The sequence below is a fragment of the Semicossyphus pulcher genome, unplaced genomic scaffold (assembly GCF_022749685.1).
Source record: "Semicossyphus pulcher isolate SPU_LCO1_2020_fin unplaced genomic scaffold, fSemPul1.0.p SCAF_7, whole genome shotgun sequence".
Lineage (NCBI taxonomy): Eukaryota > Metazoa > Chordata > Actinopteri > Labriformes > Labridae > Semicossyphus > Semicossyphus pulcher.
The window spans coordinates 5,438,168-5,459,736 of record NW_027211748.1 but is presented as its reverse complement, the minus strand read 5'-3'; the positions used below and the strand labels follow the sequence as shown (position 1 = coordinate 5,459,736).

The following is a 21,569-nucleotide window of genomic DNA, read 5'->3' as shown; positions in this document are numbered from 1 at the left end:
AAGATGTTGTAATAAAATCTACTCAAAATTTGCTTCTTTTATGTTATTACATTATTTAAGCAAAGAAAGACCTGAAAAGTGCAAAAGACATTTTATTATGTTTAGTTTTAACTCCATAATTAACTTCAGCAACACAAGATGACACCAAAAAGAAAATATACATACACTACTGAGCAAACACTGTTCAGCAGGAGAGAATTGACAGAACTGATCTTAGCCATCTTAGTGATTGTAAAGCCTGAGTAAACACTCGAACAAGAACTAGTAATGCTGTTAAAGGCTGAGTTGTAGTGTTGCTGGAAAAATCAGACATTTAGCCCATCATAACATAAAAGCCCACAGTGGGCTGTGGAAGGTTAAGAGGCTCATAGTGAAACCCAACAAACAGCCATTTCATTCAAGATGAACTGCATTATCCACTCCATTTACACTGGGAACGTCGTATAAAAGCATTTCCGCCCTGACCTCGGCGCTCTTATAATTGCATGTTTTTGGTGGACCATAAATTGAAATTTATTGTTCTGAAATTGCACTCAAGCTGTTCTGGGAAACAGCAGGATAGGTGCTTATACACACATATATACAGATAATTACATTTTTTGAGGCGCTTCCACTAATGTGTTCTTGTGTCTCCCATTAGGAGCCACAGATGACCTCAAATAATAATAATTTCTAAATGTAGCGAACCTGAATAGAAGGTTCACATTCACTCTGCACATTTATAAATAAATAAAAAAAATTAAATATACATATAAATCAAAAGCTGTGCTTCATTGAGAAAAGTAAGATGTTCTTCTTTTACCTGGAGGAAGTGGCCAAGGAGATGAGCAGGGCCTGCAGGATGCCTCTGATGTAAACAATAGGGCTTTTTTTAGTGATGAAGAAGTACATGGCCGGGAGGATGAATAGGCCGTGCAGCACCAAACCCATCACCACCGTAATGGCGTAAAAACCCAGCTTCTTCCCCATGGCTGAAGGGTCATCCATCTCCAGGATCTTACCGGCAACCAGGAACACGATCCCAAAGGGGAAATACCTGAGAAGGGAGGAAGGAAGGTGCAGTGCTTTAGAGCTGTTCAAAGGAGTCATTTGCCTTTCAAAATTGACTTGTTTCTTCTTCTGCAAAACAGTGCCTTAGTCAGCAACAATTTCTGTCATGGCTGCCACTAGCAACTACTGTAAGGTCACAAAAGAAGTGCATGTCTGAGGTAAATTATCATGTGACGATAGCAAACAGCAGCAGTACAATGCTAGCAGTGACTGCACCGTTAGTCGCTAGCTAAATGTCAGTGTTTCCCCAGTCACACATTTTAAGGCTTTTTTAATCCAGAAATGTAAAGTTAAGATAATAAAATGAGGTAAAAAACACAAAATAAAACACTTTAATTTTTAGCAGGAAAGGCTGCAAGCTAGACTGCCGCTAGCGTTAGCCTAGCTTGTTTCTAGGTGCTCAGCTTGTTTTCATGTCAGGAGTCCTTCAGTGTACTGAGCCAGACCGTATGACAATGATGACGAACATATTCACTCCACATTTGGTTAGTAGTTTAGGATACAGCTGTTCAATAATTTCAGTAACAATACATTTTAAATCACACTGGTAGCGGAAGGTCACTCGGTATCAGCAGATACTCAAGTCTACGTATCAGAATCAATATCAGGAAGATAACATGGTTTCTTTTCTACAGTGCATATTTACATTGCAGTAACAACATCAGCTTTTATTCAACATGACTGTATTTGTAGTCATGTTGTCAGGCTTTAACAGTCAATGTGTATTTACTGAAAACTACAACCATGCTAGTAGTTCTGTGAGGCTGTGGCCATGCTTTATGCTAATGCTAACATGCTCACAATGACAATACATTTATGTAGCAGGTAGCTAGCAGGTATAATGTTAAACAGCTTAGTTTAGCGTGTTAAAAATGTCTAATGAAAAGGCTCATGGGTCGGCCATTTGTAGAGTATTTGTTCTGGTTTGACTTGACTGAATAAAAATGTTCATCTGATGATACTATATAGAACACATGGGGATCACTAAAGTCCTTACAATTATTACTTAAATAATTAAAGGGGAAAATGGATGTCTGATGAAAATTTCAAGACAGGCCTTTCGAAATTTGAGACATTTCAAGTGATGACCAGAGATACATCATCTAGAAACCATGAATACGTACACAAGTTTCTGACAATCCATCAGACAGATGTTAACACTGACCCTAACCAACCCTAACCAATTTTTGAGCTCCTGGTGATGCTACATGAAAAGTCAGACGATCACCAAAGTGTTTACGGTTCATCCTCTGAGCACCATGAATAAATGTGCCGAATGAAATGACAATCAATCCAATAGTTGTTGAGATATGTCACTACAAGTCTAAGAGGTTCATCTCATACTGGTTCTAGGATGAGTCGGTGGATCCCCACTGACAGTCGGATTTATCCTCTTGGGAGCATGAATGTCTGCATGAATTTGTTGACCTCATAGTGATTTTTTGAGATATTTCATACCTGACTAAATTGGTGGACTAAGAAACAGACAAGCATTTCCAATCATAGAGCTTTACAGAGTATCAGTAAAATTTTGTAACGTTATTTTGGTGTTGCCTCTTACCAGATGACAATGGCAACAATCTTCAGGACTGCCTCATTCACACTCTGGCAGAAGTTGACCAAAGCACTTCCATTGGGTCCCATTCTTCCCAACATTATTCCTGCATTTTAGAAAACAACAATAACAACATATTGCATACACAAATACATTCATGCGTCAATAATGCGCCCACAATGCTCCATTCAACAGAGTAAACAGAGGACAATGCTGTCAGTATCTGAGGACGACACAAACTAATTTATGCCAGCATGTGGTTTTGTTAATACCTCAATTATGCAAATACAGATATTTATGTGTAACAATGTGCGAAACAAAGATGTTTGTGCAGTTGCCATGCCAACCACTCACCCATAGTAGCAGAAAATATGACAATCCCCAGCACATTCATGCCTTCGCTGGTGCCAGGTGATGTTTTCATGATGACGTCAGGCGGCGGCGTGAGATCCAGGGAGAAGTTCTGGACGTCTGAGCCGTTGTCGTCCTGGATGCCGTAGATGTAGACCCTCCGCGTGGTGGTCTCGTCCAGCAGCTGAGCCACCGTGGGCTTGGGGATGAGCTCGGGGACTCTCTGGGTTCGATACTTGAGAGTAACACAGATCACAGGCAAGAACATCAGTAGAGTAAACATGATACCAGCAGATGATCAAAGCAGCAGATTTTCATACTTTAATGATGTGTGTGGGCTCCTATCAGAGGTGTAAACATGTTACTGTGGTGTTTTCTGACAGGGGTGAAAGCACTACATGGATAGTACAGCCTACAGACTTAATTTCCTGTATACCATCTTACAGTAAAATCTGAGTGTTAAGGAGAAAATAAGAAATGTTGGTGCCACAACAGGCCTCAATAATTTTTTATTTATGTAGCACTAAATCATGACAAAAGTTATCTCAGGACACTTATAAATTGACCGTACTGTTTGTCAGGGCCCGTGTCCACTAACAACGTTTTCTTTTGCACTGGCAGCACACCTAGGCTACGAAAGTTGTCACTTCCACTCCACGTTAAGTCTGTTCTAAATTGCTCTGTATGCTTAATATTTGCTTTTATTCAAGAAAACAAGAAAACATAAAAACATAGAAAAGCAACGGTGGCGTTAGCAGCAGCTCTACACCTGGAGACTGTACCCTCGAAAAAACGAATGGATTAGCTTCACCTCTGCCATTGTAGTTGACAAAGTTATCACAATATCTGTCAGAATATCAGAAGTCCCGCCCCTTCTTGGTTTTGATTGGTCGGTGAGGGAGAAGTGACATTGATGAGCACGGTGGTGTTCCAAAAGTTGAACTTTTTTCAGCTGAGAGCGCTGTGAGCACTGAGAGCGCTGTGAACACTGAGAGCGCAGCGACAATAAACAGCTGATGCTGAGGGCGTTTTTGCACTAAGGACACTGAGCGCTGATAACGCTGACCACTGTGTTAGTGGACACAGGCCCTTATTGCCAAAAGTTAGATGAAAAGATTTATACTACATGTGTTTGGGCTAAATATGAAGCTACCCACAGCAGCCCATTAGTTTAGCTTAGCTTAGCATAAAGACCGAAAACAATAGGAAGCGAGTCTTTTTTACACTTTGGCTTTTGCACGGATTATTAACATTATGTATTTGGTAACACTTCATGTTAAAGCCTTAAAGTCCTCATCAGATGCTTATGATGTGTTAAAAAGACTATAAAAGTGTTAATAAGAATCTTGTAACAGTTATTATACTGTCTTAGGTCCATCGATAATAGACTTGAGTATTTCATACAGTTTATTATAGCATTACAATGACATTTTCCTGACCTAAAGTGAGAACGTTGCCTCATTAAATTTAATAGATCCTTTATTATGCACTTATTAACAGTTTCTTTTGAATTTGAACACATTTTGCCTTTATTAGATAATGACAGCTGGAGAGAGAAGGGCCAAGGCAAGATTTGAACTGTGGTCTCTAAGGTAATTCAAAGTGTAACTGTTAATAAATGTACAATAGTATTTATTAATCTTACTTAAGCAACAAAAAACACTTTACTGAATCATGAGGCTTTTAATAATGTTATTGAGCAGTCAATAAACTGTCTAGAGGAAGATATACTGTACCACTTTCCAAGTGGAAATAAACTCTGATTCTAATCCAACAATAAACATGTTTATGTTGCTATTATTAACACCACGTATAGTCTTATAAACTAATTAGCATCTTATATGGACTTTAAGGCCTATAGTACCTATCACAATGACGAGGAGGAATGACGTCTGCCTCAGACCAACACAAAGAAGCTGTTCTGCTGTTAAACACGCCAACGTGCGGGATCTCTGCTGGTTTTTTGTTAAGTTAAGTGTGTGTGTTTTGGTTAGCGGTGGCTACGGAGGCTCAACCCTCCGATCTCTGCTGCTCCAAATAACAAGATGGCAGCGCCTGCCTTGGGGGTATTTTGGCTTCACTTTTGTACAATGACAGTAGATGGCGACGCATCGTCCATCTATACATAGAGTTATTGACCTATCAGCAAGCTGACCCTAACATAAAGCATTCCTTTGTCTGACCTTTGGACAGTTTTCTCAGACCTAAAAATCTGCACTTACCTGTTGAAAAGTAGCTTGAACCAGGTTGGCAGGAAACATGTTGCTAGGGAAGAAAATATTGAGAAATGTTAGCATCTTCATAGTAACACAGTGGCTGATTTTAATATACAGGAAGATGTTATCTCCCTGAACAGGCTTTGAACCATTAGTCATTAATGTCGAAATAAAACCACCCAACAGATGCAATATACTCCTGCCACAAAGTGCCCTGCAGGGTCACTGGTAGGATCTGCTCCTCTTCTTTTCCCTCTTCAGCAGGTTTTAATTCTCTTCATATTGATCTCCTTTAGTTATTGGCATCCATTCAACGTGCAGTAATGGGGTTGACAGCTTTTACCTGCATTCAGCTCATTTGCATTCATCACAAACACAGCGAGTGTAGATTAGTGAATCTGCATTTCTACAGTTATCTTGCCTGGTGAAAACCTTCAAACCTTAATTTCTTTCACACGAAAAGCTCAAGAAAAGGGGGTACGCTTTTATGAACGCCCAAGAAAGCCAACTTTTATCTCAGCCGAGCACTGAGTGCTCTTGCCTGCCGAATGTAACATGGCCGAGAGGACTCTGCTGAGACAGAGAGGAAGCGGACGAAGGAGCAGGCAGACTACAGAGACATGGAAAGTGGAAGGAAAAGGTGATCGAACTGGAGGGGGAACTGGACAAAGACAAAAAACAGGCATGCAACTTAATAGCTCAGAGGTGTGACTATGAATGTAAATCTGTCTATATGTGTCCGCTCTGTGCTGATCTGTCCTTGGTGTACAGTTCAGCCTCCTGTGACCTTGCACAGAATGTATTATTGAAGAAAATGATGGATGGGTGCATATATATATGCTATAATTACTGTAATGAATTCTCACATAGTTCAGTGGTTTTCGTTCAGGCTTTTGTTCAGTTCAGATAATTTAGTGGGACCATCGTGCACTGCTAAAAAGACTGTATATAGTGTACTTATAGTGCTGTCACATGGCAGAGAGAAGGCCCTGATGCTGCTGAAATGATCCTTTCATAGACAAAAAGAGAATAATGTGAATGTCTTTCATTCTGCTGTTAATAGGAGGTGCTGTGACTGAGATCCTGATGTTTAAATAGCCTTCATCATGCAGCGAGAAAAACAAGCTGAAGCCTGGAAGGCATATTGTAAAGCTCTTTAGAAATACAATCAGTTAAGAAACAAAAACGTATTATTTTAGTCTGTCCAGGAGTGCATTCTGTCTATTGAGAGCACCTTCCTTACTGTAAAGCACTTTGAGGGATATTTCTTGCCTGACAGTGGCCGTCCGTCGGTAGAACATCCACTATAATGGAATATAATATACTGTATACATATATTGTAGCCTGAAAATTACAGTCTGTGCACCTTTTTCACCACAGAATGAGCTCTTTATATACACAGTATATAGATATATGAATGAGTCATGACTGCTGCAAATGCTCAGTGGTAACCGTAAATCTGCAAAACTCTCAGCACATGTGTAAGGGTTGTTTCTTTATTGTGCGCGTTCTTTGTCACTGTGTACCTTGAAAAAGTGGATTTAAAGAATATGTGTGGGTGGACAAATGGGTTCATGTTTTGCACTCAGAGGACATAAGGTTCTTTGTGTGAAACATAACTCAAGGTTTCTTAGACGTCGATTATGTTGTGAAAGAACTGTATTTTGGTTCGGTTTAGGGGTCAAGACTACTTGGTTAAGGAGAAGATTCTGGTTTGCCATAAAATATTGTCCATAAGTCAGTTGCCCCAGTGCATGCTGGGAAGATTCCCTGCCCCTGGATGCTACGTATCACAAACTATGAATTTTAGGTTTATAGGAGTCTATGAATGATTTTTTATATTTATTTATTAAATGTGCATAAGGACAAGGATGTAGCCTGTAAACCAATATAATGCACTACATAATGTATAAGTTTATAAGCAACGCATTATACAACAGTTAGTTCTGTCCAAGTTATCTGATTGGACAAGAGACATTCAGCGATCATATAGGCTACAACAGCACTGGGGCTTAACTACTTGTATAACTCTGCCGCAGCTATTAGTTCTGAACACATTCTTAAAGGTATAATAAGTAGGATTTTCCTAGAAAATAAAATATAGACTTTCACAAATATAATATAAAGTAATATGATATAAACCATCACTTATGGGCCTCTATACATGTGTGTTGTTGAGTGTGTGTGCAGACCCTTGTGAGACCCTTCCCTCTGCATCTATTCTGTTGTTTGGCTTTGCATGGGATGTTTTCAGGAGAGGCGCTCCAGGCGCTTTCAGGAGAGGTGAATGTGTAGACAAAATGCAAGGAAAAATCCTGCTTATTATACCTTTAATATTACAGCAGACACTGTTAGTCTAGATCAGGGGTGGGCAACCCTGCTCCTGGAGGGCTACCTTCCTGCATGTTTTAGGTTTCTCCGCGCTCTAACACACCTGATTTGAATGATCTGGTCGTTATCAACCAACTGAAGCGTCTCAGGGGATTGGTAACGAGCGAAACATTCAAATCAGGTGACCTGAAGTGTGATGTTAACAGTTCTACAAGCAGCATAGTAGTAAACGGCAATAAGAATCAACAGATTATTTTTAATGTACAAAATCATTGATGTGGATCCACAAACACAACTAGTTCCACAACCTGACAGGAAGTGGACTTTTGCAAAGCAGCCTTAACATTTCCTGTATTCTTGATTTTTTGTGTGTCAACCATAGACTGTATAAAAAGATGGACGACATGACAGCTCCTTAAAAGTGAAGCCAAAACATTTTGAGCGCCCCCTGCTGACTGGCTGCAGTATAGGTCATAAAGCCCGCCTCCTCCATGTTAACAGATGGGACATGAGTCAAACTATAAAATCAAAATACATGTCAAATACATTTTTCTCAAACATGGTTTCTGTCATTATAGTTAGTTCTTATCATGCTGATTTACGTCTAAGTGTTCATTTTTCAAGTTTTGTTTTAATTAGTTATTTGATGCTGTAAAAAGGATGATTGACAGCTCTGCTGACAAATACGGCTCCTGCAGCCGATCTGTTCCAGATTAGCAGAGTAGAGGAGGAACGACGAGAGGAGACGTAACTAAAACAATCACTACAGTCATTGAAGTTTACATACTTGTGAACGTTAACCTCAGACCAACACAGAGAAGCTGTTCTGCTGTTAAACATGCCGACGTACAGGATCTTTGCTGTTTTTTCCGGTTAAGTTAATTGTGTGTTTTGGTTAGTGGAAGTGGCTACGGCGGCTCCACCAGCAGATCTCTACTGGGCAGCTCTGGCTCCAAATGACATCACCATTGCAAGATGGCAGTGCTGTAACGGGGGCTGTTTTGGCATCAACTTCGTACAATGAAAGCAGATGGAGACGCGTCTTCAATCTCTGTACATAGTCATTGGTGGCAGCAGACTAAGGCAGACCAGCAACTATGCAATCTGTACATTTGCCTGTATGTTTACATTTATTAGGTCACCAGTGAAAAAAGAATCTTTCGACAGTTGCTTTTGTGGCCTGTTTGTTAAAAGGATTTTATTTTAGATCTCCTGAGAAGCGACATTGTTACTTTCAATGGAGTGATCAAAGTCAAAATAAAGAGACCAGAGTGAAGCACCTTCTGTCGGTGTTTTAGATTGCTGCCTGGAAACTACAGGCGGCTGAATAAGAAGCATTATGTGTCATTCTATATACAGTGAGGAGTGTCTGTCAATCACATCTGAATCAGCGCTGCATTACCACTGGCTGTAAATCCCACGTCAACACAAAGCTCTAATCACGATCACAGTTCAAACAGATCATTTCAGATGCAGAGATTAAAAGGCATATTGTAATATACAGCCTGTGCATTCCGCAGTGACATATGGCAAAGATATACGGGGACAGTATGGTGACAGTCAGTGAGTGTTCTGCATGGATTTGACCACTTAGCAGCATATCATAAGACAGAGCGAAGCAGGCTAATGAAGCACTCTGACCCCTGTGCCCCTAATAAATCCAAGTACGCACATATTCATACATAATGTGCTCATTATACACACTTATCACACACTAACACAAACACACACAGGACTGCAGACAGTTGGGTCCATTTGTGAGTGTACCGATATAGTATGTCTGCATGATAGATGTAGGCTGTAAAGAAGCTTTGCGAGATAAATCCAAAGCACAGCTGTGCTCTGTGAAACACACACACACACACATGCGCGCTCGCACATGCACGCACACACGCGCACCGAGATCCCGTGTACGACAGAGCTTCACCTCTGCCACATGATCAGTACATGGTTGGATTTCATGGGCTTGGCCAGTTTGTTCCTCCTTTTTTGTCTGATTGAAAGTGACTCATTCAAAATACAATTTATTTTTCTTTTGATTGGATTTAGTTATTAAAGAATCTGAAATATATATAAAATGATGCCAAAATCAACAGAGGAAGAAAGAAACGTAACTTTGAAATCTCCAAACATGAATATTTTCTCATAAAAAACCACATTATCAGTATTTTTTTTGGGCATATGTGACAAAAAAGCACCACAAACTAATTCATCCTGGTGGTGGAGACAGCAGCTCAGCAGCTCCCTGTGTTGCAGGACTTTAGCCCACTGACCGACTGTCACACTGACACAGTGGCTCTCAGGCCTCACCGTCATGTCTCTCCCTGCAGGCTGACCTAGGTTCACCTCAAACACTCCCTCCTTCGGCAGCGCTAATTAGCTTAGCGCAATAACCCACTGGCACACGAGGCTCCGGGCTTTGTGCTCTGACCTCAAGCTATTCTTCGACTTCAGCGCTGAAGAAATGGCACGCATAGCGAGAAATTACCATATCACAAGTTTGTAGGGCTTTAAATAGAGGTGCTGTGCAGGCAGAATTCACGCAAGTTCACACATCCCTCTCTGACACATCTCCGAGGAGAGAATTACAATTACTATAATTGGATTATCTGTGAAACTAGTCCATATTGGGTTTTTTTTATTATTATTTAATGTGAAATCAACTCATGAGTCTGTACAAATATCCTGCAAACAACCCCGCAAATCGTCCACATACAACAGAGGCTTAATTACAGGATATTCCTAGAGTTCAGTGACCCCCAGTCTTACTGTAAAGGCTTGTGACTTTATAAGTAATGCTAACATTTCATTAGAATTTTTTTCTGGAGTCCTGAATACTTTAAACTGTTCAACATCTCATAAAAAACAAGGATATCAGAAAATTCTAATAAGCTAAATGATCTTCTTTCCATCGTATTACTCATCTTACAACGCCCACATGGTCTCTTGGAGGTCGAGACCCTCCATTTAAATCTACATCAGAGTATTTGGACTCCAAAGAATCTTAACGATGAAGCCATTCACTACGGCAGCCATCTTCCACTGACAGTTGAAAAATTCACTTACAATATCGTACTGCTATGTTTCAGGTTTGCAAATCGTGTAAACGTAGGTAATATTACTAATATTTATAATTTCACCACTTCATCAGCAGCTGAAAACACAAAAAACACTTTCAATCAAGGTAAAACAACAAACTGACATCTCAAGTGGAACTGATATCTACGTTTAAACAGCTAACGTTGAATTAACCAATTTTAAGCTAACATTACCGTTTGCTAGCTTACATTACAGTTAGCTAGGAATTTACGCCTTTCTCATTGTATCATGTAACACTTTAAAATGGTAATGAGCTAGTATCAGACAATAATTAGCTAGGATGTTAGCTAGGTAATGCTAACGTTAGATGTTGTCTAATGGTAGCTAACGGATCAATGTTTTTTAAACGTGAAATATGGCCTGATGTCCCTCCAAATGTTCACCTTTCTTTGTCTTTTCAGTTGTTGGTTCAGGAAGAAATGAAACGGTAATGAATTGTCACATTACATTTATACAATTTAGATACGTAGAAAACAGCAGTTTTGATATATAGTGACATCTTAGCACCACAACCCTGAGCATGAAAATGGCAGCCATGTGATATGGTGAATGTGAAACAATGAAACTGTTTTAACAAATGTACCCTGTCATGCAGGTGTTTAAATAGCTTTTTATTCCTTTTTTGCTAAGTTGTTAAAAAAAAAATCTTGCCACCTTTTTCCAGTTGCTTAAGGCAACCACTTTGGGAACAAAAATGATTTAAAATGAGTATGATCTAGTCTCATGAATGCAATTTACTGTCTGTTCTTGGGTGAAAGTTGCCTTTACATTGCTAATGCACTTCACCTCTGAATAATTGCAGTTTCCTCTCAGCCCACAGACAACTTAGCCTGTATTAAGTCAGACGTGACGTCTCTTACCGAATGAGATCCAGCAGAGCGTCGGCAGAGCTCGTCATGGGCTTCTTGCTTTCGTCTGAGTCCTCCTTCTGAGCGGCTCCACCCGGGTGGATGATGTATACCATGACGATGCCCACCACCACCGCAACGAAGGTGGTCCAGAGGTAGTAGGAGATTGTCATGATGCCCAGACGGCTGGAGCACTTGGCGTCCAAGGCTGCCAGACCTGACATCAAACTACAGAGACAAACGGAGACAGGAGGATGGAGGTTAAAGAGACCACTGCTAAAGAGCTGTTTATGTTCTGCCTCAACTTTTAGAAGTAGGTACATTGAAAAGTCAATTTCTGTTTCCCTGCCAAGGCCGACTGAATACAAATAGGCTTTGTTTACGCTTTTGGAGACGTTCAGCTGAATTATAAGCCGAGTTGAGGATTGACAAAGAACAAATACTTAAATATTGTTCCTAAGTAGATTTTCCTGAGTAGTTATTATCTATTTGAGTAGTTATCTTTTGTCTATAGCATTTATTGTCTTAATTGCACCCCAATATTTAAGACACATAAAGACTGATTTTACCCCAACAGTTTTGGGACAATATCACACAGATAAAATGCTTTCTCGGTGTGTGCCTGTATTGGAAAGGGAGAGCTTGTAGTGGCATGTACGGTGGCCGACAAGGGCAATCACACTGCAAGGGCCCAATTAATTCCCATTAGAAGAAACGGGTTGCAAATTCAGAAACAATGCATATTTTTGACTTTGCATCAAATCTGATTCTGATGGGGTTTTTTTTTAAATTTACATCAGAATCAGACTTGATTCTGATGTGAATTCAAAAACACATGCAAAAGTCCAAAACAACGGAAACGAAATGAAAAAGCGTGCTGCAAAATGCCAAAACAAATGCAGAATACAGAAACGATGCAAAGTCAAAAACACGTGCAAAAGAATACCGCTGCAAATCCAGTCAACACGACGGAAGTGCTCCAGGCCTGTAGGGGGCGCTCAGTGTAACAAGTTTATTATTGACGGGAGAGAGAAAGGAGACGAGGCAGCGAATTTAAGACTTTGTAATGTCAGACTCCACTGGAGCACTAGAGTGTCTCTGTTGTTCATGTACCACTGACTGCTGCGTAATCACAACTTGATAACATGAGCAACTTTTGTTGAGAAATGGTTCCAGATCAACAGATAGCTTTGCTAAAGTAACCGCTGCTCGGACACACGTGGATGCAAAAAAACTTTTCTTTGTTTTCCAGGATATCAAGTATGTTAAAGAGACTAGACTCTAGACTGGAGGTTCAGTTAGCTTTGCACAGAAACAGATGGTACAAATGTCTTTCAGAGGACTCCTAAAAACGACTACTTCTCTTTAGTGCTCATTTGCTCTCAAATCAAAGAAGTGAGCTTCACTAAATTGAAGAACTAAGCTGCACATGAATGAATCTATAACTTTTTGTAACAAAATCAGCCTTTCACTTTAGGTATAACAAACCACTAAATTATTTAAACTCAAACTGAATAAAGCTTTAGTTGTAGTGTATAATTACAGAAACAGGCAAATGCTCACATTTATCCTAATAACGCACAATATCTTCTTGTACAAGGACACTTTCAATCAAGGCCTCGTTTGAAGGACTGATCGTACAGCTTTGATACGATGAATACACTTAGCAAAACGTCTTAAACCAGAGAAAGCTTTTATATAAAACTCTGCCTCTGCCACCTCCGAAAGGACGATCTGTGACGCCGAGAGAGAAGAAAGCATCATCAAACCCGAGGAAATTATCCTCTAAATCTGCCTCTCTTTGTCTCTTTGTGACTCGCTCCTTTCTTATACTTGAAATGTGAATCACAACCATCCCCGGTTGGACGTGAGATAAACAACAGTAATCACAAACATTATAAGAAGAAAAGAGTCATTTGCATTCAAATAGGGTGCTTTGAATATTCCTCCTGCTCTGATATTCATTCCTCCGTGAATAAAAAAAGGGCTCATACAACACAAGAAACGCAGGCAGATGTCATTTGTGGCAAGATGTTGAAATGAAAGCACGGCAGCAGGGAGGAGATGGTGAAGCAAGGAGAAGAGAGGGGGAACTGAGGAGGTTTTAACATCGTCTCTTGAGCTGGGGTGACAAGATTTTTCTCCCTCTTTGAAGTGTAATCTGGTTTGACTTGGCAACAGTTGAGATGGGTCTGCTGAGTCTCTTCGTGCAACCTCTTCCTGACATCCATCCATGTTATTATCTCTGAGATGTTGCCTACGACAGAGAGCCAGCATCTCTTTTCTCACACATAGGGGACGATTTCAGCCGGTCTGTGAGTAATTACGCAACTTAAAGATGTTAAAGACGTGGGGAAAAAAAGAATGAGTATGTTGATTAAAAAACAAAAAAGTTCTAATTAAGCAAAGGATGAAATATTTTCACTACACTGCAGCAGCGTAATAGAGCTTCAAAGATGACTCACGTCTGACTCACTTGCACAAGAAATAAAGACACATTTGGTTTATTGTTTGAGATAATAACATTATCGATGACAGTATGAAGGGTACAAGCTGTGCTCCTTGACTGAAGCTGGTTACATGACAATAAAATGAGCTGGAGGGGAGGGAAGACTTAGGCCACAGGTTTCTAATTATAGATCATCTAGGTAATAATGGACTTGAGAGCCCTCAGGGGTAAAGGATAATGGTCGTTGTCAAAGCAGAGTAGTGTGCAAAAAGGGCTTTTTCATTTAGCCAATATGCTACAATATAGTCCTCCACCTAAAAATCCCTTAATAGTAAATAGAGAGTAAACTGACTCTCAGCTTATTGCTAGCATACATAATAGCTAGCATTAGCCACCGTAACCAACTACATACCAGACCACTGAAGCCCTGAGTGTGCTGAACAATGGTAGGTTAGTGGATTTTGAGTTAATAACAGAAATAAATTGTTATATCTTCTTCCCAAAGTAATGCTGCTTTAAAGGACGGTTAGCTATGTTGCTAAATTTGCTTGCTGGCATGCTATTTCTTGCTGAAAGTTAGCTGAGAAGATAAGATAACTCTCTGTGTGTTCGTTACACATGAAGCTAGAAAGTTACTGCACCAGACCAGAAATAGTGTGGGCATTTAAGATCATACAACTTTCAGTTTAAAGTCGTAATTTTTTGTATTAATTAAAAAAATGTAGAAAAGTGCTAGAAGTTCGATTTTTTAAACTCTTGACAAAGCTATGTAAGCTAGCTCCCCTGTGTCAACATTTAGCCTCCGTGCAAGCAAGCTAACTTTGAGCGTATATGGATTTGACAAATATTCCTGGTAAGATTATGTTAAAGTCGTGCTGAAACGGCATTTCGAAAGTATCTATCGTGACGTAATGAAACAGGACGTGCAGGTGGGACATATCATTGGAGGGATTTGATTTGATCGTTGAGAAGTGGGCGTAGACAGACGTTCTCCACAGCGCAGTAGCTAGCTAACTGACCGAGCGTTCTTGGTGCTCTGCGGCTAAATGTTACAGATTGATTGGTTGAAATTTAGTTTTACCGGAAGAAAAAATGATCAGATTTTGAAGAAATTGATTTTCTGTATTTTTTTTGGCCTATATTGTCAAATAGATGCACAATATTACCGGGGATGTGATCTAAAAGGATTAAAATGACATTTTTCATTTCACCTCGACTTAAAGAATAATTATTGTTGACGTACAAGACTTGTGTCGTAAACTAATTTAATATGCATTTAGCTAAAATAAAAGATTCATGTAACCTGACTTCATATCTGTATGGTTGTCTGTACATCTTATCTTACACCACCAGGCCGTCAGCTACTGCTATGATTGCTTCTCTTCCACTTACAGGAAATGTGGTCCAGCCCCATGCTGGCAGCTATCTAACCTGAGTCTCCTGTGGCTGCTCTTCTTTGCTGGATGGAAGCACTCAAAGAAATACATCACCCTCCTGCTATGTGTTTATTGTCATCAGGCTTTACCTTCTCAGCTTGAGTGGAGCTCAACCCTCTGGAAAAAATCGTTTTCTTGCCTGAAGAGGCCATGAAAGCATCAATTTCACTAAAATATTCCTTCCTGATTTTCAACTACTTTCTACTTGAAATTGATTAGTGGAGCTGTGGTCAACCATAAAGATCCAGATTTACATCACAGGTATTACACACAGCAGCACATATTAAAATGATTCCATGTTGTTCTAGTCTATTTACTAGAAAAGCTTCTACATCTTTGTTTGTTTGTTGCTTGTTGAGATGTGATTAGAATTACAATGCCCGGAGAAACACAGCTTGTGTGAATAAACCATGCTCCCCCACCCCACCCCACCCGACAGTGTATATCGGACAACAAGTGCAGCTGCAGAAGTGATAAATAAGGGGCTTGCCCAGTGCCGGTCAGGGATTAGCTGACCTCTAGCAGAAAAGTAAGAACGTCATAAGTAGATAGTCAAACTGAGGACGACACAACAAAACATCAATCTTCTGGGAAACGACAGACAGGCTGCATTGTACGTCCAGATGTTTGGTGCAGACTGCGGAGTTGACAGGAGTGTTTTTCCCTGCAGTTCTTTGGAAAACCAGAAGCTGCAGCCAGGAGATGAAAAAGGGAAAGAATTACATTTGCTATTGAAGGGATTTACCTCACAGCCTCCTCCTCCTTTCTCTGTGCATTTAAATCTGATATTAATGTCTCAGTGAAAAGTCTTTTTGATGGGATCTGTCCATCATTCCTGCCTTATCTTGAGTTACTGTTGTACACTCTGTCCCTTGAGGAGGCAGCAGTCACAGAACTGATTACAGAAATATAAGGAAAGCACCATTCAGATATACAATTCCGTCATAGTCCATTTTAATGACAACTGATCCGTTTCTTTAGTCTCAGGGGAAACTATTTAAATCTGTCTCATGTCACCGCTACATTGGGTACATGCTCCTGGTACTCCTGGTAATGTCATTTATTCCTCTGTGAGTGATAATCAAAGGTATAAATAGAAAAAAACACTGAAGAGTATTTTCTGTTAATCACATCCACACGATGAAAGCATGTGATCGTACAAACTGACAACCAGGCAGGAAGGGTAAAATATGTGACAATATACTGTATTAAAAACTGATGTGCAAACAGAGTCAACCCATAACACCTCCTGCCTATTTTCCAGAGTAATCATATCTAATATAATGTAGAAAGGTGGGTAGGTGCAAAAAGACCTTGTAACATGGTGAAATTCCACACACTGTGGTGTGGTGTGTGTTCACTTTCGACTTCTCCTATACAAATAAACATGAAATAAATACATGTTTATAACTCTGGAGTACCACTCCAAATGTTCCTTAAATCAGCATTTCTCTCTTCATGTCACTGTCAGCCCAATCCAGATCTGAACCCACTGAAAACCTCCTGAATGCGATCAAGAGGAAGATGGATGGTCACCACCCATCGAACAAAGAGCGGCCTAACGTCACCCAACAACTCTGTGACAGACTGGTGGAGAGCATGCAGAGATGCATGAACACTGTAATTAAAAACCAGGTTATTAAATATATTTTTTTGCCACTTAGCAGCAGCAGATGACAGCGCTGGCTGCACTGGTTGCAAAAAGAAATTAGAAAAGGAACGTGGCAATCATGGCCACTTCTCGTTCCAATAAACCAAGATGGCGACGGCCCAAGTGCCAAACTCAAGGCTTTAAACCACGGTGGACATTACAATCAGTCACGTGATGGTGGCGAAGTCCACTTCTTTTACACAGTCTATAGTAAACACAAAAAATAACACTATCAGAGAAGTGAGATAGAAGCTGTGACGTTGTTGATTAAGTCACTACAAGCATCCCCCTTTCACACACAAGCACACACACACACACACACACACACACACACACACACACACACAGAATATTGTAATCACTTGTAAATAACTCATAAATTGATTATGGCAGCCTTAAAATTGCCATGTCTACTTGTGATCCCTCATTAATGTTAGGGCATGTGGAGGAAATTGAAAATAAAAGAGGAGCCTCCATTAATAATATCTGTCTTTTCTGTTTAATCAACCTTGGACCCTTTCGTACGCCTATGCTCTATTTTCTTATTTTTTTGATGAGGAACAAATACTGAACAAATTCTTTAGTCCACTTCAGCTGTTGCTTCTCTGCTTGTTATTGAGAGGAAGAATGAACAATAATATTAATAATAATAATAACATAGACCTATATAGAGCCTTTCATGGGACCAAAGGCTGCTTTACAGAGTAAACTGAACACGGAGTATCTCCTCTGAGCGTTGTGTCCTCTCTCTGATATCTGACTTAAGGTGGGATTACACTGCTTCGCCTGCCATGTGAAGCTGCCTCGATTGTGAGGTTTCGACCACACGTACAGCAGATCTGCAAGATTTTTGGACCATATGGGGCTTACAGTCCTCCCTGCTGCACCTTCGCTGGGCAAGAGCATTACAGTAATCCTTGGTGCAGATGAAAAAAAAGAAGGCCGAGGCTCCTTGGAGAGGGGTTATCTATGAGGACCATGTGGCAGTGACACTGTGGCCTTCCTCTGTTACCCAGCAGACCACATCCATGTTCTGCTTCATGGCAGCGTCTATGTTTGATGTTCCAGTTGACATAAGGTCTGTGGATGTCACACTCTAACAACAGCTGTATAATTTAACTAAATGCCCTAAAAAGAGAGTTTCACACAAGAAGCTCAGAACTGCTCTGATCACTAACAATGACTACTTATATTCAAACAGAAAAGAGGAATCCAGCAGATAAACCTGCCATAACATTTAATAGATTATAAACTAAGATCATTTAGAGAGTGCTGACCTCGGCCAAGGCCAATAGTTCAGCTTTACATTAATTCCAATATGGCATGCACTAACTAACACTTCCAAAACTGCACAAAAACCTGTGCAAATGTAGGACGTATATCAAAATATGGTTGTGCTAGCTGGAGCGTCATCGTCCAGAATTTGTGAAAAGCAGACAAAAATAATAAAATGTACAAATAACACATGTCTAGAGTAAAATAACATCATGAACGTTACAGCTTTTCAAACAGAAAAACATTTTACGTGTTCTTGAGTCAGATACAATTGCTTGTTTTAGAATTGGAAACGCTTTTAATTGCTTGTATTTATTCATTGGATATGCTGTTGATTGCTTGAGTTGAATACGCTTTTGTTCAGTTGTATGTGAGTCAGATATAATGTTTGCTTGTTCATTAGTTGGCTAATAAAGCATCTTGCTCTATAGCATACTTGCTAACTTGTTCATGAGTCAGATACACTTTTGTTTGCTTGTTCATGAATTAGATAAGGTTTTTTCTTGTTAGTCAGATATGCTGTTGATTGCTTGTCCGTGAGTCAGATACTTTACCTATTGCTTGTTTTTTAATTTGGTTAAGAAAGCATTTTGCTCAACAGCGTATCTGAAATGTTCGTGAGTTCTGTTCAGTTGTTCGTGAGTCAGATACGCAATCTTTAGCTTGTTCATGAGCTGCTAAAAAGCCTCTTGTTAGCAATAGCATATCTGACTTGTCAGTGAGTCAGATACACTGTTAATTGCTTGTTTGTAAGTTGGCTAATACGACATCTTGCTCACTAACGTGTCTGACATGTTCGTGAGTTTTGTTCAATTGTTCATGAGTCAGATACGCAATCTTTAGCTTGTTCGTGAGTCGGCTAGCAAGGCCTCTTGTTAGCAGTAGCATATCTGACTCGTTCATGAGTCAGATTCACCGGGTATGCTTTTGATTACTTATTCGTGAGTTGAATATACTATGTTTTGATTGTTCTTGTGTTGAATTCGCTTTGGATGAGTTCGATACACTATTGATTGCTTGTTTGGAAGGTGTAGAAGCTAATAATTGCTTCTTCTGGAGTTGGACTGTTTTAATTTGCTATTTATTGCTTGTTACTGAGTTGGATACAGAAATATCTGCTGTTGATTGCTAGTTCATGAGTCTGATACGGGGTTGATTGTTGTGAGTATGTGTGGACTAAAATCAAATGGGCTTTGCCTTGGCCAATGCTGCTCCATTCCAACAAGTTTACTGGGCTGATTTTAACCAGGAGTGCACTCTGCATACATTTTATTATAATTTTTTCTATAAACATCAAACTGTGACAACAGAAGATCCTGTCTGTTATTCTTTTTCCTTTCTTTCCTCTCTTCTGTTTATGAGTTGCAATCTTTGGCTCTGTCCATTCACCAACGTAATGAAGCAAATACATTTGATGGCATTTGATTGGTGTACCGTAACTAGGCAACTAGGCCGCGCAGATGAACATCTATCAGGGTATTGGAATAGATTTGGACACCGTCCTATAAGAGTTTGATTGAACAGGGACTGGCCCAATTAACTTGTCATGGGTAGGAATGCTGTTTCATTTTATTTTCTCATCTGGCTTTTTGATTGTTTATTGTGGCGGACATGTTTTGTCCTGCGGCTGCATATTGATGTTGCCAAATGATGAAATTAATTGCCGGCTTAATACCAACATTTACTTTGCGTTCCTCTGGAATATCTTTGATGTGAGGCTGTATAATAAGACAGTATATTGCTCCCAGTATTTCGCTGGCTGTTTATGAAGTTGGCTGGCTACGTTTGGTTAATCCAAGTTATGTGTTGTAAAGGTAGCTTTAGTGCAAAGAAAGACATGAATCAATCTTTCTCTTTCTTGCTCGCTCACTTACTGAGTAGATCATGTATGTGTGTGTGTGTGGGGACCTAGACGTTTAAGGTGTCCTACACGTGGTTCTTGTGCGTTCTATGAAATTGAATCTTGCCGGTGCCACTGATTTTAACTCCATGAAAGTCTGGCGAGTATTTTTGTTGTAACCCTGCTGAAAAACAGCACAGAATACCTAACCTGGGTGGAGGTAATAAAATATATTGACTTGGTAAAAGTTTGTCTTCACTTTTTCTAAGAGGAGCTCAGACTTCAAGGCCTCTTCAAATCGATCCCTTAAACCCTGTTACCTCACTGAGCATTAACATGAAAGCTAAATATCAGGATTCCAGGAGATATCCATGAACTTGCTACGACACTGAACTAAAAGAGCACCTGATTGGCAGCTTGTTACAAAAAAAGTTATGAAAAATTGTTCAAACAGAATAAGTTTTGAGCTGTTGAAGAGTCGGAAAATCGTGAGTGCTTGTCTGTGAGTCTGATACGGTATTAATGCTTGTTCGTGAGTCAGACTGGCTAAAAATTTATTGAACTCTTCCTTGCCCAATGCTTAACTTCTCCACAAAGTTCATGAAAACCAGGCCAGTAGCTTTTCCGTCATCCTACTGACAAACAGCATCCAAAAATTAACCACTGTGGTGGACACATCGACTTGGTAATAACTCGTCTACCCTTTTCTGAAGCAGAACTTCTCCCTCAAGGCCTTTTTGAATCAATTCCTTGCCAGACCATAACTTAAAACCATACTAAGAAGAGGTGCTAATAAACCCATTGCTTCACTGAGCATTAACATGTTCGATTTGTTTGTGGACGTATGGCTCTTCTGAGCAATCAGGTACATGTCAGTTTGTGTCAATAATCAGTTAAATCAGCACAGTGGCTAATCATCATCATTTACCAACAGCTCTCAATGACATGCTTGACACCCTGCTGACAAGAACCCCATACCAGTCACTAGAAGAAAGTCAATACAAATCACAGTCTGTGAATATGAAGTTCAAATGAAGGTCAGAGTGTTATAGCGTGTGTTTTTAGATGCTTATTTATCCAGTCTTGTGGAGATGTGAGGAAACAGGACACGTCAAAGTGAAGAAAAGTATGCTCCTGGTTTGGGTTCTTGTAGTTTTATGGCCATCATAGGAAATCCTCTCTGCCCTGCTGTGCACTGCTGTGTGTTTATCTGTCTCTCTCTGTATGTCCAGATTAAGAAAACCAATTCATTATAAACCTCTTGTTCATCTAGCTCTGCTGCCTGACCTGCTGAGCTGACCAATAACATGGAGAACAGTCAGATGCCAGGTTTCCATGTCACGGAAAGGGCAGAAAAACAGAACATTATTAATTTAGAAGCAAGCCCAACATAAAAGAGCTTGTGAATTAAATAAAACACAGCCAACATGTTTTGTGGTTTTTAAAATGTGTTCCCTACTTTTCAAAC

At 39.9% G+C, this 21,569-nt stretch overlaps 1 protein-coding gene across 2 annotated transcripts in view; it reads right to left on the bottom strand.

Moving 5' to 3' along the window:
* Nucleotides 1-21,569, bottom strand: part of slc1a7a (solute carrier family 1 member 7a) — a 47,781-nt gene that overhangs the window by 9,018 nt on the left and 17,194 nt on the right. For both annotated transcript variants that reach the window (XM_069684464.1, XM_069684465.1), the window contains exons 3-7: nucleotides 11,463-11,678; nucleotides 5,179-5,221; nucleotides 2,960-3,191; nucleotides 2,612-2,711; nucleotides 803-1,036 (exon numbers count right to left, since the gene is read on the bottom strand). In XM_069684464.1, the coding sequence (XP_069540565.1) occupies nucleotides 803-1,036; nucleotides 2,612-2,711; nucleotides 2,960-3,191; nucleotides 5,179-5,221; nucleotides 11,463-11,678 (825 nt within the window). The remainder of the gene's footprint in view (nucleotides 1-802; nucleotides 1,037-2,611; nucleotides 2,712-2,959; nucleotides 3,192-5,178; nucleotides 5,222-11,462; nucleotides 11,679-21,569) is intronic.